Source organism: Arachis ipaensis, chromosome B10 (genome assembly GCF_059453495.1).
Source record: "Arachis ipaensis isolate K30076 ecotype BB chromosome B10, ASM5945349v1, whole genome shotgun sequence".
Classification (NCBI taxonomy): domain Eukaryota; kingdom Viridiplantae; phylum Streptophyta; class Magnoliopsida; order Fabales; family Fabaceae; genus Arachis; species Arachis ipaensis.
Window position 1 is genome coordinate 115,033,359 of NC_142435.1, and position 17,847 is coordinate 115,051,205.

General features: G+C 33.8%; 1 protein-coding gene and 1 pseudogene across 1 annotated transcript; both read right to left on the reverse strand.

Moving 5' to 3' along the window:
- Positions 1–323: 323 nt before the first annotated feature.
- Positions 324–1,177, reverse strand: LOC148581387 (uncharacterized). Its single transcript, XM_088492364.1, has 2 exons — positions 882–1,177; positions 324–801 (listed from the first exon to the last, which is right to left on the reverse strand). Exons 1-2 carry the CDS (start codon positions 1,175–1,177, stop codon positions 324–326), a joined length of 774 nt encoding a protein of 257 aa, XP_088348490.1.
- Positions 1,178–1,519: 342 nt separating this feature from the next.
- On the reverse strand, positions 1,520–17,174 carry LOC148581388 (uncharacterized; annotated as a pseudogene).
- Between the last annotated feature and the right edge of the window lie 673 nt (positions 17,175–17,847).

Here is a 17,847-nt window from a genome sequence, read left to right on the forward strand (position 1 = left end):
TCTCATGCGTCTGCCGTCTCTCCCTCGACTATCGCAAATATAATAGGCACAATGTTTTGGTTTCCATCTTGTGCAACCGCAACCAGAAGTGCACCTTTATATTTTCCGTACAAGTGCGTGCCATCAACCTGCACCAGTGGCTTCCAGTGTCTGAATGCTACAATACACGGATAAAAACTCCAAAAAACGCAGTGCAGAACTCTTACACCTTGAACCTCCTCACTCTCACGGTAAACGGGGAGTATTTTTATTTGAACACGAGACCTCGACATCTTCACAGTCATTGCTTTCAACCATACTGGCAGAGTTTGGTAAGAAACTTCTCAATCACCGAAAACCTTTGCGACAGCTTTTTGCTTTGCCAACCAAGCCTTGCGGTAACTCACAATGTAGTTGAACCTGGATTGAACTTCTGCAATAACAGACTTCACCTTTATCGAGGGGTCTGCTTCGACCAACGGTCTAATGGCATCTGCAATTGTGTCCGAGTCCAACTTCGCATGATCTTGTGAAATCGTGCCCATGGTACACGTGTGCTTGCCATTGTATCTCCTGATCTCCCAACATGCTTTCTTTCTAATCAAGCTAGCTCGGATAAGCCAATCACACCCTGCACCATACCCCTTGCATTTCGCATAGAATGTCTGCGGTTCAGACTCATACACAGTGTAACCAACTTCTCTAGAGATAGTGTAGCTTTTGATTGCAGATATCACCGACTCTCTCGAACCAAATTCCATTCCGACACTAAACTCGCTATCTTCCGCCGCAGCGTTGCCTTCACCTACGACATGCGTACCACCATCAGTCAGACAAAGCAAATAAAATAAACACTATAGGAAACTTGAGTTAATAATCATAACATACCCATATTCGCATACTCAGAAAATTCTGGGGCATGCATGGCTTCGAGATCTAGAGTCCGCATAAAAGACGGAACACCAAACGGGTGCTGGCTTACAATCGCATCCGCTTCATTTTGCACTGCTGGATTGTCTGCCAAGTCTCCGTCATCGTTTTCGTCATTGACTTCATAGTTGGCCTCGAACTCCTCTTCACTGTCATTATTATCTTCTTCCCAATCTATATCCATGAACTCATCAACATTGACCTCTTCGCTGACCACGCCCAACCCTAACTGCTGTTCAAACTCAATGTACAGCTCTATCATCGGCATGTGAAATCGGGTTTGTTGATAAATACACAACATCTGCTGCATACTGGCATCGTCAGTGATGGGCATTATTTGAAGCTGTATCATCCCACTAATACTTGCACAGGATTTCTGTATAAAAGGTTGCTCACCCTTTTCAAAATGTGGCTTTGAATGTTACTATAAAGCCCATTTTGCAACTCGACAAAACTTATGGTACATGGAATAGCAAATGACAACGGACATTCACAAACAAAAGTCACTCCTTCATGTGTGTTTGGTATAACCTCACCGTTATAATACACTCGCAAATTTACAGTATTTTCCATAACTTCAACCTCACCTAATCCGACTTTTTTGACACACCTAACTGCCAAACAAAATTTAGAACTATCAGATATGTGCAACAAAGAAGAATAGGAGGAGTAGAAGTGGAATGAGGCCTTTTGAACGAGTGTTGCTTCGTATTTATAGGAAGGCCTCTCGAATAAAATATATTTTTTAAACAAAACGCAACCTACGTTTTATGTTTTCCAAAAAAATTCTGACATTTTCAAAACGCAACCTGCATTTTGGGTCTTCCAAAAATAAAGCTAGCGTAAAAAGTAAAACGCATCCTGCGTTTTTTTTATAAAAAATAAAAATAAAAAATGCCCATCACTAAATGTAGGCTGCGTTTGGGCTTCAATGAAATAAAAAAAATTTAAAAGTTTTCAACAATCAAAACGCACTTTGCGTTTTTTTCAATATGCTAAACAAAAAAAAATAAAAAATAAAGGAGAAAGTAAAATGCAGGTTGCATTTTGTGCTGACACCATAGCAGTGGATATTTTGTCCACTAGTCCATTTCAATGCACTACACCAATATGTTTTCCATAAGGAAAAACATTAGCCACAATATGAAAATGATTTAATTATAATGAACACATACGTCACTTATCTACAAATAACATAATCTATAAAATAGTTATTATAATAATATTTTATCTTCCTCTATCTAACTCAAAGTCATAAAAATAAATATAAAAATACGATTGCTTACAAAAGATGAGCCATATTCAAAAGTCATATTTTTTCTTTGTTTAGGAACCTTTTTTTAAGTGGTAAGCCAAAGTACGGATCTGTATTTGAAGAATCTTTCATCTGCCTACAAAAAGTGTAAAGAAGAAAAATAATTATGTCTTTTTTTTGGGACTTATAGATCAAACTCTAAGTAAAAACGTTAAGATAAACCTAAAGTAATTTCTGAATTTGTACTGAGTAAAAATCTTTAGCAATTCCTCATACATCTCCTTATCAATAAATTCTTGAGCCTTGAAGAACTACAAAATTTAGAAATCAATAAAATATACCATATGCAAATACAAATTTCATTATATTTGAACGACAATTTAACAATAAAAAAATAAAACCTGTAAAATTAAAATTTCTTATTTGAGATTGAATATCCTACACATGCACAACAAAAGAAGCCATTAAACCCTCTGTAGAACATTCAAATATATAATTATTCGATATTACCTCTATTTTGTGCGGTTTCTTAATCTAATCATAGACACCTGCAATGTTGTTCTTTACTAACATGAGTTGGTTTCGCTCCTGTGAGTTTGTTGCTGGAAAAAGAAAAATGTTTAATTTATTATCATTAGTTTAAAATTATTTTTTGTAACTTTATTCAAAATGGAAAACATAATCTCCGTTGCAATCTCAGAGTAACCTTTTAATATTTTAGGCATATACTTTTTTCCTTTATTTAATAAAAAAGAAGAATATAGAAAAGGATAGATAATAGGCATATCAATAACATTCTAATTATGATGATTGCATTACCTTGTATGTTGTTGGAGCAGTATTTTTTTTTTTTTATCATCTTCCAGAATTGGGTCTTGTCTGTTTTAACTGTTCCTCCCCAACCAATAGAATAAATTTGAAGGGAATGAAGCTATTAAATAACATATGATTATGATTACTAACATAGAAATAGAAGTATGTACATTTAATGCAATTTTGACAGTAATTAATTTAAAAATTACTTTATTGTCTATTGGTTTGATTGATGCAATTGCTTGCTCATCTTTTCATGCACTCCAGAGACTTTAGAATCCTTCTTTCTGTAATTGATATTTGTTAATATATTTCTAGCATATCTAATATGTCTCAGTTAATGATAATTAGTACGTACCTATTGCGTAAAACAGATGTTCAAGTTCGTTGTCTTTATCTCCTGGCATATATTGATGAGCTCATTTGAAATCAAATTGTCTATTAAAAAATATAAGTCGTTAGTCGTTAATAAATTGAAGTTTGTATACAAAAATATCTATATCAATGAAAAATATTTAAAGATTAAAATTATATGTAGACTGAATTGTACCAAGAAGTAACTACACACACATTTACTAAGAACATAAATTACCTGTGGTAAAGGTAATAATATTTCTTTGAAAACTACATTTCTGGTAAATTCTCCACTTGTTCCATCTCTTTTTCCTTCTTTGACTAAAATTTTTGTAGTTGACTGATAAATACATCGAGACAGAGCAACATATAATTGGCCATGGCTAAACACATGTTTAGGGAGATAGATCCCTACTTTAAGAATGGTCTGTCCTTGTGATTTATTTATTGTTATTGCAAAACTTAACCTTACAGAAAATTGCTTTCGGATAAGTATAAAAGGCAGTCCTGAATTCTCTGTGGTTTCGTGTTTTATCCGAGACAAGAAAGCTCTTCTTCCACAGTGATGGCCGGTTAAAATTTTTACATCCAACATGTTTTGAAAAGTTTCACGACATAGTAACTTTGTACCATTGCATAAGCCAGCCTTAAGGTCTATGTTTCTCAATAACATCAAAGGTGCACCTTTTTTCACCTTCAACACATGAGGTGACAACCCACTTGTAGAAACTGAGTTAAGGTATTCTTGTTGATATAAATTATTAGTATCTCCTTCTACCTCATCAAATGAGACTAAATTTCATTCTTCTCCTGAAAGCTGGTTGATAATTATATCATTAAGCTGTTGTACATCATGATTTTTTGGCGTCAATATTGCCCTTTCTACCATGTAAGAAGCGTCCCACCCATGAGATTGTAAGTTTGGAAATATTTCTTCTATTAACTTGTGTAACAAACTAACAATGTTTTACCCTCCCAGGGAATTGCCATATTTGCTTGTATCCACACAAAGTCTTCATGTATGATGGGCTCAATTCCATCACCAATGCGCATAAGATACTCAGCAAAAACATGATCATTAGAAGATCGCATATTTTGTCGCAAATGGAGAATTTTAGTGGAAGCCCATAAATGAGACTTAACTATAGAAGCTGAAATCATTTGTGACTTACTACCTTTCGATACGACAGGCAGTACTTGGCGGAAATCTCCTCCCATCACCATCACTTTTCCTCCAAATGGCATATCGTTTGCTAATATGTCTCTCGGAGTGCGGTCTAATGATTGTACCGAATCTTTATTTGCCATTGGTGCTTCATCCCAGATGATTGCCGTTGTTTGTCTAATTAGCTTTGCAAGATCTGATTGTTTGCTTATGTTTCAAATGGATGATGGTTCTGCATTAATTGGGATCTTAAACCTAGAATGAGCTGTTCAACCCCCAGAAAATAATGTTGCAGCTATTCCTGATGATGCAGTTACCAAGACAGTATGACCTTTATTTTTCAATTCTGTAATTATCAAGGTTGCGAAAATCGAACCGGTCATTAAACCGGTCAAGTAACTGGTTTAATGGTTCAATGGTCCAACCGGAGTCGAACCGTGGTTAGACCGATTTAGTTAAATATACAATAAAATTATTAAAAATTTAATATATAATTTTAGATATTCAAATAAAATAATAACATAAATAATAATCAACATAAATAATTGTAAATATTACAAATTTCTAATTAACTCTCAAATTCTAATAAAATAATCAGCATAAATACCCAAAATAAATCCTCACAATCCAAACAGACATTCCAGAGAATTTCAAAGCATCAGAAAATTTAGCCACTCAATCACAAAAAATTGAAATTTAGATGCACTCACAATCCACATACACTCAATCCAAATTCAGCAAATCACACCACCAATAACCCTAACTAAGAAAAAAAAAACAGAAAAAAATTGCAACCCAATAATCAGAAAACAACAACTCAATAATCACAGTAACTGAATCAATAAAATAAACAAAATGAACAAACATAAACTGAAGCAAACATAGATTTCAGTAGTGCATACTCATAATCCTAAACATTTTCAGTTCCAGAATCATACAAAACAGAAATTCAGAATCATAAAACTCAGAGACAGGCGAGACAGAGACAGATGAGGTTGTAACAAAACCCAACTGCCGGCGAAGGAGGAACGGCGAGACAGAGACAGAGACGGGGGAGGAATGGTGAGACAGAGACCAAGACGAGGGAGGAATGAAACTCAACTGCCGGGGAGGGTAGAACGGTGAGACAGAGATGAGGATAGGATTCAAACTGACAGATCCTCGATCTGCAAGTCCACGACCACCACGACGACGTAGAAAAGAGTAGAAGACGGCCACGAGCTTTGACATACAAGTCCAGAGGCGACGGCGTGGAGGAGAAGAGGATCGACGGACAAGGGCTTCGATCTGACACTCTGTCTGTCACTGCCACGCGGCGATAGCACCTTTTAGCTGATGAGAAGAGTTCGGCGGCGGTAGAGGCGGTGGCTACTGCTTGTGGTGGCTGAGAGAGCGAGAGAGAGGTTGTGTGTTAGGCTGTTAGGGTTTGTCTGAGGGAGGGGATCTGAGGAGGCAGCCTTTTATATGATGAATTTCTTTTTTTTTTTTAATTAAAATTTTAAAACCCGTTAAAAAACCGTCCGATTTCACCAGTTCGTCGGTTTACTGCCGGTTTGATCGGTTTTTTTGCCGATTTTTTGCCAGCCGGTTTTCATGTCAACCGGACCGGCTGAAGGACCGGTTTCCGGTTAACTTGGTCGAACTGGCCAGTCCGGTTCGGTTTTCAGAACACTGGTAATTATAGCTCTGTAAAGAAATGTTTTGCCTGCTCCTCTTGGCCCATCAATAAAGAACAATCCACTTTTTCTTCAATCAATTGTATTCATAATGCACTTGAAAGATTTATATTGGTCATTGTTCAATCTTTCTATGGAACACAGGTCTTCCCGGGGCACTTCGACGGACAGTTTTTCTTGGATAACTATGGGTATCGAGTTGTCATTGTCATTTCATGAGTTAGAGCTGGCGAATTGTATTGTGTAATCTATTTTTTGTGCTGAAGGAGTACATCATTTATATCTCTGAGTAGTCGATTTGTGAACACTAAGGCTGTTGTAGTGCTAGTTAACGCTTCTTACATCTGTAGACTCAAAATATTAAGATGGTTACAAACAACCTTTGTAAAGCACATGGCAATCATACAATAGAAGTCTCGACCAAACACTCACGGATGCTACTGTCACTCTCTAACAATCCTCGGTGTTGAGCAAATTGCTTGAAGGATGAATATTGGACCCCATTCACTGTTAGCAAGTCATCCCAACTGTTTGGTCCTCTGACATTAGATAACAGAATATGCAAATAGAAATTTTCTCCTTCTGAAGGTGATACAGTATAAATTCGACCGATGCATCTCCTATGTGTCTTGCACCGATGCCATTCCTTTTCCTTGTTGTGCCAAGTGTAATACTCTGGAATTTCCCTGTACAGAAGATGCCTAGATTGTTGGTCCTCCTCACGATTTAGGGCAAAGAACTCAGTGAGCATTGTTCTAGAGAAATAATCATCATTAAGTATTTCAGGAATGGTTTGGTGATCATAGAAGCTCACTTGATGTTTATTTAGCAAATGAATTTGTAACCTTTCCACTGATGGATACATTCGGTAAAGGTTAAATTTAAATATTCTCCAACATGCCTCTGGAGCAGCGATCCATCTTGCATAAACAAACTGTTGGACTTCGTCAATATTAGAACTGTTGTGAACTTCCATTGCAACCTGGTCTGGACCCTTGTAGCAATACTTGTAGAGATACTTTATACTTTTGATGTTACTATATATCTCAATATTAATATGGCAATCATACTTTAGTAGTAGCCAAGGGTTGTACGGAACTACCCATCTATTGTCAACTATGACATTTTGGTTAATTGGTACTGGTGTGTCGAATCATCGCTTATATTGCGGATAGGAGTCGTCGCCTCTTCATGTTTCTGCTGTGAGCTCTTTTGGGTAGTTGCGTTTACATTTGCCATTTTTCATGTAGGGTGAAGATTGATCAAGTGTTCCGCAAGGACCATGAATCATATGTTTTAGCACTACATCATGTAGGTGTGGTTCTACTTCTTTAGATGGTATCTCTGCACGTACCAATCTATCATAATGTTCCGGGTCAATTAACCTGTCATTGTCTTCTAAGATTAGCAACATATGTACATGTGGCAATCCTCTTTTTTGAAACTCAGTAACATAATATAGCTCTTCACCTTTCCCAAGACACCCTTAGTAATTACATCCTCTTTTAGCTGTTCAAATTTGGCTCAAAAAATTCTTGTTAGATCTGGACGATCTTGTGGAGTTTAAACTGGGTTGAGTTCTGAAGTTATTTCGGTCCAAGATGGATTGCATGACATTGTGAGAAAAATATCTGGCTTGCCCTCTTTAAGAACAATTGCCATTCCATCTTCATATCATTGGGTCATGTCGTGACAGCTACCAATGAACGACGACGGTAATATTGTTATTTTTCTTCCAACATTTTCTGAAGACAAATATAGAGAGAAATATTATTAGTTTTAATAATTATTTTGGGTAATTATTAATAATTTACGAAGTAGCAATTAGATACAACAATATTTACCTGCATTGGTTTCTCCTGTGTGCAAGGCATCTTGCAAGCCTTGGTATATTTCAACCCGTAATTTCTTTTGTCTAGTTTGAACCCATCTTAACTTTCCAGTTTCAATTTTCACATAGTTATCAATAACATGTTGTTGTAAAAGTCGCTCTGCTTGCAATATAGTGGAATGATCATCAGTGCGGATCTACAAATTTTTAAGAATTTGCAAAAAAGATTCGATACATTGAACAATTTTTTGGCAGAATTTTATTGAAGTCTATACTGCGTAGGAAGTGGGGATTTTTACCTGGAGCATATATCTATAATATGTTCGGCATGATACTTTGCCCCCACTTTGACTTCGAGTATTGATATCCCATCCATGAGTTCTGGTGCGCGAAATTGAACTCCGCACAACTAAACCGGCAAGTGCACCGAGTCGTCCAAGTAATACCTCAAGTGAGTGAGGGTTGAATCCCACGGAGATTGTTGGATTGAGCAAACAATGGCTATCTTGTAAATCTTAGTCAGACGATTAGAAAAGATGGTTGTTTGTTAAAAAGCATAAACGAAAAGTAAAGGAAATAAAATACCAGATTAGTGTAAAAGCAATGATAGATATTCAGTTAAGGCTTCGAAGATGCATATTCTTTCCGGATTAACTTTTCTTACTGTTTACTTCGATAACGAATGATTCATTCAATGGCAGCCGTAATTGACTAACTCATGTAGCATCCTCATCAAGTTAGTCTCTTCGAAACCATAGTAGTCCACCATATCCGAGCAACTCATATAGCATCCTCATCAAGTTAACTCATGGCTTCCCACCATAGCCGAAGGTGAAGACCTAAGCAATCCACTCCCCTTCGTGATCCTACTCAAAACGCCACAGATAAGGTCAGATCTTTCGGATCAGGAAACGCTGCTTCTTAGACTCTAGTCTTAACGCCACAGAAACCTCAGTAACCAATGGTCAACGGGATTTTATGTCATGTATCTAAAGTCGCCCAGGCACGCTCTTGAAATCTGCAGTGCACTCTCTAGCTGTGGTTCAATGCTAACCGGGTTAGGACTCACACGGAACCCATGTAGAACAAGGATGATTGTCACGGGTCATCCTCAATTCATGAGATGAAGAACGAAAATGTACAAGAGAATGGAATCAAACGTGTATTGAAATAGAAACAGTAATATTATTAATCCATGAGAATCAGCAGAGTTCCTAACCCTAACTTAGGAGGTTTAGTTGCTCATAGCTTATAGAGAAATAATATAATTCGAAAATAGTGTGTAGAGGAGGAAGAAGATCCTAAACAAGGGTTATCTTCTCCTTTAAATACTAATCTGATACTTAGGGATTACAGAATTAAGATAGATTGGACTGTTAATGCGAAAATCCTCTTTTTGAACCTACTTGGTGAGTGTTTGGCTGAGCTTGGGGTGAATCCACGAGTTGGTACTCTCTTTTGGGCGTTGGACACCAGCCTTACTCCCTTTTGGGTGTCCAAACGCCAGCTGCTCCCTTTTAGGCGTTGAACGCCAGAAAAGGGGGTAGTTGTGGGCGTTCAACGCCCATTTTGGGCCTTCATTTCCAAAAATAAGCATAGACTATTATATATTGCTGGAAAGCCCTCGAAGTTAGATTTCTAATACCATTGAGAGTGCGTCATTTAGACCTCTGTAGCTCCAGAAATGCTTGTTTAAATGTACGGAGGTTAGAATTTGATAGCATCTGCAGTCCTTTCTCAGCCTCTGAATCAGTCTTTTCCAAAACTTGCCAGAATTACCCAAAAAATCACCTAAAAACATAGGAAAACCATAAAAACTCAAAGTAGTATCCAAAAAGTGATTTTTACACTAAAACCTACTAAAATTTGATAAAATTTAACAAAACATAACCAAAAACAATAAAAAAAAAGTGCTAAAAAGTGTATAAAATATCCGCTCATCAAGTTCCAAATGGAAAAAGAAGAGGATATTGTAGTGGATTGTAATAGCCAACGAATTCCTGAATCCTTCGTAGGCTACCAGCATGAGTTTGCACCTTAATATCTCGTCCACGAATCATTGTTTCAACGTCATCACCAACAATTATAGCTGCTAACTGCGACGTAGTTGGAAGACTATATTGTGGCTGATTAGCAGGTCACTCTCTAATGACCAAACTACACTCATGTACATCTGACCATTGTGCAAGATAGAGAAACACATGGAGAAAAAGATTATACCGGTATAGCAATTGTTGTAACTTGAAAACCAATGTTTCATGTAGTTGTGTGTTCTCCAGCATCATATTCCGCAACTCGTGCTCAATATCATATATGTATAGTTGCAAAAAACGTGGTCGCGTGCGCTGATCCGGATAAAGTCCCCCTATACTGTGATATATTGAGCCTTGAGCATGAAATGTATATATACCACGACCTGTTATAGCCAGTTGTTCGTCTATGTGCACACCACACGAAGTAAAGGAAATTACATGATTGTATCCACGAATATGTTTTCTAAAATGGTTTCCTTCTGCAGAGGGGTCCTGGAAGATTTCAAGCAATTTCTGATGAGCATTTACTGGGGGAAGAGAGACTTTTCCCCCATTACAGCACATCTCGAACGTTTCATGGTGAAATAGACGTGCGCTACAGTAATGACATGACCTTGGGATTGGTAGCGAAGTTCAAATTATTGTTGCATCCTCTTGAAAATTTCGAGCACAACTGTGGGATGCTCGAACATTTTGTCTAATTTCTGTACTCGTATTAAATTTATATATATATATATTTGGTTACATTCATAATGAAAATCAGAAAATGATTAATTTTGTAACAACTAAAAAAAAAAATAGTACTTTATTGATTATAAATACAAAGAGTTACTTCCATTATAGTGATCATAAAAAAGAGATAAGTAACTATCAAATATTTAAGTGATGTTTCAATAATTTTTTTTAACTTTGTTACACTATATAATATTGTGATGTTTGACTTTATTTTTTTCAAATTTTGTTATTCAGATGTATTTAACAACCTTAATTATAAAATATTTTATTTTATTCTTTATAAAGAAGTTTTTTATTTGTTAAATAAATTTTTTTATTCTTTTAATTATAAAGAAATATTATTTATTGCATAGTAAAATAGTTTTATTATTTTTTTTAATAAAATCATTTTCATTAAAACCTTCTTTTCGAAACTATTATAACCAAGTTATAACTACATACGATCTATAACAACATTATATTATTTTAAATATTTATTATTTCCTTGTTCCATTATATGTTTTTGTTTATATGTTAATATTATGTTTGTTATGGACTATTTTTTTAAGATTAAATAATCAATACAATATAGTTTGAGTCTGAAATACATAAAAATTTTTTTAAGAATGCTATTTTTATATATCATAATTTTTTTGTATAAAGTTCTCAGTTGCATCAGTTGTTTTATAGCATTTTTTAGTTAATTATCTTATATAGGGTATGACGATATTTGCCTTTGGCTAAATTTTTTAGTTTGTATATTTTGTTTCATATTTTTAAATGTTTAGATATTACTGATCGAAGTAATACAATACATGACGATAATATTAGTTCATATTTTATTTGTTCTATTACTTCTAATAATTTTTATTTTGTATGCTTTCGCCTAGAGTTATCATTTTAATTTTTACTATTCATTTTATTTCCTAAAATATATTTTATTTAATTATTTTATTTTGTCATATTTATGTGAGTTATAACAAAATGATTCAACAAAATATAAAGTATTTTAAATTAACTATTTTTTTGTTTTCGCTAAGTTTACATATTTTTCATTTTCATTGGCAAATAAATATTTTAAGTATCATTTTAGTTTTTATAAAATTTTGTGTATATAGATTTTAATTTTTTTTTGTTAGGCACGGTCACTTTTTTTTATAATTAGTTCTTGTAATGATCTTAAATAAATAAAATTTTTAACATCAATTATGCTCACACTTACTGTCTATTATGAATACATTAATATGCTAACATATAAGGATAAAATAATAATTTTTTTATAAATTTATTTACCTATTAAAATTGTGTTACAATACTATAAATATAAAGAAAAAAGTAGAATACTAACCCGTTATATTTTCCTCACATCTACTGTTTTGATTAGATCTATTTCTATGAATTTCTAATAGTATTTAAAAAGAAACACATTAGCAAAATTATAGAATTGTTCAATGAATTAAGTTTGTACAGTATCAGTGGTAATTGAAAGGTTACTTTATAAGAAACAAAACATACAAAATTAAATTGATTGAAAGTAATAGAATACCCATTAATATTATAATTATCCAAACTCTGAATAACTAAAAAAAATAAGTAGTGGCACGTAAAATACAAATACATAATAGGCAGTTTGAATTCCTGTAAAAAGTTACCATTTGAAAAATGATTCAAGTGTAACCATATAATAAATTTATTAAGTGAAAAAATTATCATTTATAATTTACAATGTTATATATATTTATTAAAAATATTTGAACCTTTTTTGTGTATTAAATAAAATATTTAAAAGAATTGTAGAATATTAAAAAAAATATGAAATGTAAAATTCTATTAGATTTTACTTGAACTATTATTATGAGCATCTGAATAATAACAATCATATTATTGGAACGATAATAATGTATTTTAAATGATTATGTTTTATAGTGTATAATTATTCTTTAGAGATAAGTAATTTGTGAATATAAAAATTATATTAAACTGGTAGCATTTTAATTATATTAAAAATAGTAAATTTATGAATTTAAATATATGTAATAAAGAAATTGCCACTTCTGATATATTTATTTTTTAGAAGGAAAAGTATAAAAAAAAATCAGAATTATCAACTAATTTTTTTTGTTATACAGTGAAAAATTTAAGTTGCAATTATATTATTAAATATATATCTAATATAATTTTTTTATAATGATAGGGTGACAACATTTTATATTCTTATAATAATATTATTTAGAATACTAATGGAAGGTTTTTGAATCAAAATTTAAGAAAAAATAAATTATTATTAATTAAATAAATATACAGGAATCCTACCCATATTATTATCATTCGGTCTATTACTTGAATCAGTTTCACTTTATTATGAGTATCTAAATATTTAAAAAATTTATTATTAGCATAGAAATAATATATGTTGAGAACTTAAGAGTACATTCGGTAGATAAATTATAGATAAATAGTACTAAGAGTATATTAACATAGATGTAGAAATAATTTAAATTAAATGGCAAACTAAATTGTAGAAAGAAAAGTTAAAAAAATATACCAGAATTATCCACTAAATTGTTTTTGTTACAGAATCAGAAAATTTAATAACAAATATATTATTAAACATTGAACATATATATTTTTCTTATAATAATACAATTATAAAAATTTGATATCTGTATAATATTATATTAAAAAATAATTAAATTATCTAATAATTAAGATTATAATTATGTAAAATACATTAAGACAATATAATAATATCTATAATAACATTATTTAGGCTAATAATGAAAGATTTATTGATTCAAAATTTAAAGAAAAATAAATTATTATTAATTAAATAAATATAAATATACAGAATTCCTACCTATATTTGGACCATTCGGTATATTACTTGAACCAGTTCCGCTGTTATTATGTGTATCCGTATATTTAAAAAATTTATTATTAAGATGAAAATCATGTAATTTGATAATTTAAGGGTACACTTAAGAGATAAATTATACATAATTGGTACTAAGAATACAGTAACATAGATAGTAAAAAATATTTCATATTAAATGATAAACTAACAACATAAATTTATTAATGGGAAGTATAACTTAATACAGAGTATTGATGAGCGGGTATATTTGGGATATCTTGTAACGGTGTTGTCATGTTAGTTGGACCACTCGATGTATCGATTTGTTTTCCTCGTCTAATATTCTCTCAGTAACTGGCACGCCTTCTGGCGAGGTGTTGCTACCTCTGTTCTTCGCTCATATTTTGTCTTCGTCGCTTGGCATAGTCTTGCCAAGTCGGTCGACCACCTCCACGTGAATTTTCCATTGGTATGTTGTCAATTGTAATTAATCAAAGAAACATATAAACATAGTTTTATACTTTTATTTAATCACAAAAAGCAAATTATAATAGGTTTTACCTTATATTTAGGTGAAGTGAGAAGGATACAAGAAAAGATGGATGAGAAAGGAAGAAAGTTTTTTCTATTATGTAGTAACAAGTAATGTGAAGAGAGAGATTAAGGGGAGAAACTGGCATCCTATTAGTTCAGTCAATGAGATGATTATAGATAAAGATGAGGTAGTGGAAATTCTGTAACTGACCTATACGGGAGTATTATTATACAGTAACTAGTAATGTGAAATGAGAGAGATTAAGGGGAGAAACTGATATCCTATTAGTTAAGTCAGTGAAATAATTATAGAAGTTATATTCACGTATGGCATAAGAGAACGTGAATCAAAATGAAGTAGTGAAAATTCTATAACTAACATATACTGGAGTAAGTTATTAGGAAGGATAAAAGTGGAAAAAAATTTTGGACACCAAAATGGGTTTTGCCATTATATATTGTTATAGATAAAAAATACTCTTCTTTCTCTTCTCCTTTTTATCACTCTCATATCATAATTGCAAAATTTCTATATTCCTCTCCTCATTTTGTTTCACATTTTCGAAACCTAATTTCTCTTCCAATTCTCCTTATTTGCATTTTCAATAGATTATTAATCTCAAAATACTAACCAACTTCAAGGGCCTTCTCATTCACAAACACCTTCATCATTGCCCTTCCTATGTAACGACCCTTCTAACAGAATACCAAGCTTAAGTCATGGTACTTCTAATAAAAAGGATGTTACGTAAATTCACACAACACACATATCAAATTCACAATTTAAATGCATATTCCACAAACCAATATTCATTAATCAATTCATCAAATTCTCAACACACCAAACATACAAATTCACACAATTCTCAACTCAATTATCAATTCTCATTACATAACAACTATACATATTAGTACCAACCATTTGCACAATCCAAACTTAATCCTAGGGGCATCTAACCTAGGAATTCTCATCACACCACACGGTACTTAAATGAAACTTAAACTGTACCTCTTGTAGCCAAATTAATTGAGCTCCTTCTTGGAAGTCTCCACCAACCCTTACCTCCAAGCCTCACCAAACCTCCACAAGCAACACCAACCTCCCAATTGTGCACTAAAATCACCAAATACACTAACATAACCAATTTCACATATATACATCAACCTATGGTTCATGAAAATGATAAATCACAAGGGTTAGATGGTTCCTTACCTTAACTCACAAAATTTTGTGATGAATATCACCAATGGCTCATACTAGAGCACTCATAAACAACCAAAATCACAAGATTTCCTCAAAATCCAAACTAAATTCGAAATATAAGAAAAAAATCAAAAGTAGGCAGAGGAGAGTTAGATAATCACCACAAAACATAGATAGACTCGAAGAGGAGGAGAAGAGCAATGCGTGGCCACAAACGGCTTGTCAATCAGAGTTCCGGAGAGAAAGTTATGATGATTTGAAGATCAAAGAGAGTTAGGGTTTCTCTCTTCTCATCTCTCTATCTTCATTTCAGCAACAACCACACTAAATGAGGGTTGTGGTGGCTGAATGTCTTTAAGTTAAGGCTTAATATATGTTGGGCTTGGATCTACTTGGGCCCAATTCACTTGGTTTAGTCCGTTGGCCCAACTTTAGGCAAAAACCTTTAAGATTAGTGCTTTAAATCGCATTTTAAGTATTTCTACCTTCCCTAATTATAAATCCTAATCTCTTAACCTCATTTACTTATAATCACTTTTCTCAGCTGCAGTACCAGACAGATCTCAGCCGGTATTGCCGGTCAAAATTTCAGTGCGCGTTTTTACACAGAAAATTATGTTTTCCGACTCCGAAAAATTCACTGAATCCGAATATCACATTTAAATTATCAAATTCTGATTGCTAAATTTTCTAACCATATTCACTCTTATTTAATTTATTATTTAATTAATTACGGTTTGACCGGGTTTTACATTCTACCTACCTAACAGAAATTTTCGCCCTCGAAAATTCACTATCAATTCTTCACATAAGAAGACTCATACTCAACCGACCTCTTACCATTATTTAACCATTCTTCAACGTCAATTCTAACATCCCATTCCTAATTCCAGCTAAAGTTGTATCTATCCGTTATACTCTTAGCTTCTTATATGCTTCTCTCAATAACAAACCAAATGTTATGTTCTTCTTACCCTTCATAAAACCTTTAAGTTAAAACTACCGATTGATATCATAACTTAAGATTTCTAAACTTTTCAAGTTCTTTCAGAATTCTGGCAGAATCTCCTCTATAAATTTGGGTTCATCGCCCTTCCCGGTTTCCTTAAAACCAATCTCATTACAATATCAGCATTTCAATTTAATGTTTACCAAATTCATCTTTGAATCTAATCATTATACATTTCAATCTAAATCCAAGGTCATCATGATCATATCGTAATACTTATCTCTCAAACATGACGATTGATACTCACTTATCGCCTAATTCTAATTACACACAGACAATCATTTCCGTATCCACTCCGGAATCGGTCAAAGTTCACAGCTACATTCAATTCAAGTACCTGAGAATCATTACTCGCATTAACCCACTAGAACCTTCAAGTATTTCAAACTTAAGACATTCTAGTCAACTTTACACCTCCTATGCGTAACTATCCTGTGTTACTGCTTCCGCTGTGCTACTCTGATTTCTCGTCTAGTGCTAATCCTATCACTTATTTCCTCAAGTACTAAGCCACAACTTAGCATGACCGACATTCACTAGATTTCTATCTATGATAGTCAAAAATCAAATACCAAATTAATCGTATTTTTAACACGTTGTTACCAATCTTTCACTTACCTTTTCCCGAACCGTCAGATCTAGCGGTATCCTCCGTCGTCATGGTGAACACATGACCCGGCTGTTGGGCCTTAGTAGCATTCCGAGTGGCATTCTCAGGACAGTTCCAAGACATGTGTCCAGCTCCTCCACAACTATAGCAAAGTTCCAATCCAGCTCGACACGGAGTTCCCGGATGATAGATCCCACACCGCCTACAAGTCATCTCATTCTGAGGTTGCTTTCCATACCTCCTCCCTTGATGATTGTTGTTGTTGTTCCTTCGGGAGTTGTTTTGGGCTTGCTGGGGTTGTGGGCTATAACCTGCTCTCTTAAAATCTTGACCCTTGGAGCAAAGTTGATGAGCGGATAATTTATACGCTTTTTGGCATTGTTTTTAGTATATTTTTAGCAGGATCTAGTTACTTTTAGGGATATTTTTAATAGATTTTGTGTTAAATTCACATTTCTGGACTTTACTATGAGTTTGTGTATTTTTCTGTGATTTCAGGTATTTTCTGGCTGAAATTGAGGGACTTGAGCAGAAATCAGATTCAGAGGTTGAAAAAGGACTGCTGATGCTGTTGGATTCTGACCTCCCTGCACTCAAAGTGGATTTTCTGGAGCTACAGAACTCGAAATGGCGCGCTTCCAATTGCGTTGGAAAGTACACATCCAGGGCTTTCCAGCAATATATAATAGTTCATACTTTGGCCAAGAATTGACGACGTAAACTGGCGTTCAACGCCAGCCTTCTACCCAAATCTGGCGTCCAGCGCCAGAAAAGGATCCAAAACCAGAGTTGAACGCCCAAACTGGCACAGAAACTGGCGTTCAACTCCACAATTGGCCTCTGCACGTACAACACTCAAGCCCAAGCCCAAGCACACACCAAGTGG

Bases quoted from the DNA above. Each gene is read 5' to 3' on its own strand.
- LOC148581387 (XM_088492364.1), bottom strand. From the start codon at position 1,177: ATGCCGATGATAGAGCTGTACATTGAGTTTGAACAGCAGTTAGGGTTG. The intron at 802-881 runs GTATGCGAATAT...TCTGACTGATGG, and splicing joins CATGCCCCAGAATTTTCTGA to TGGTACGCATGTCGTAGGTG.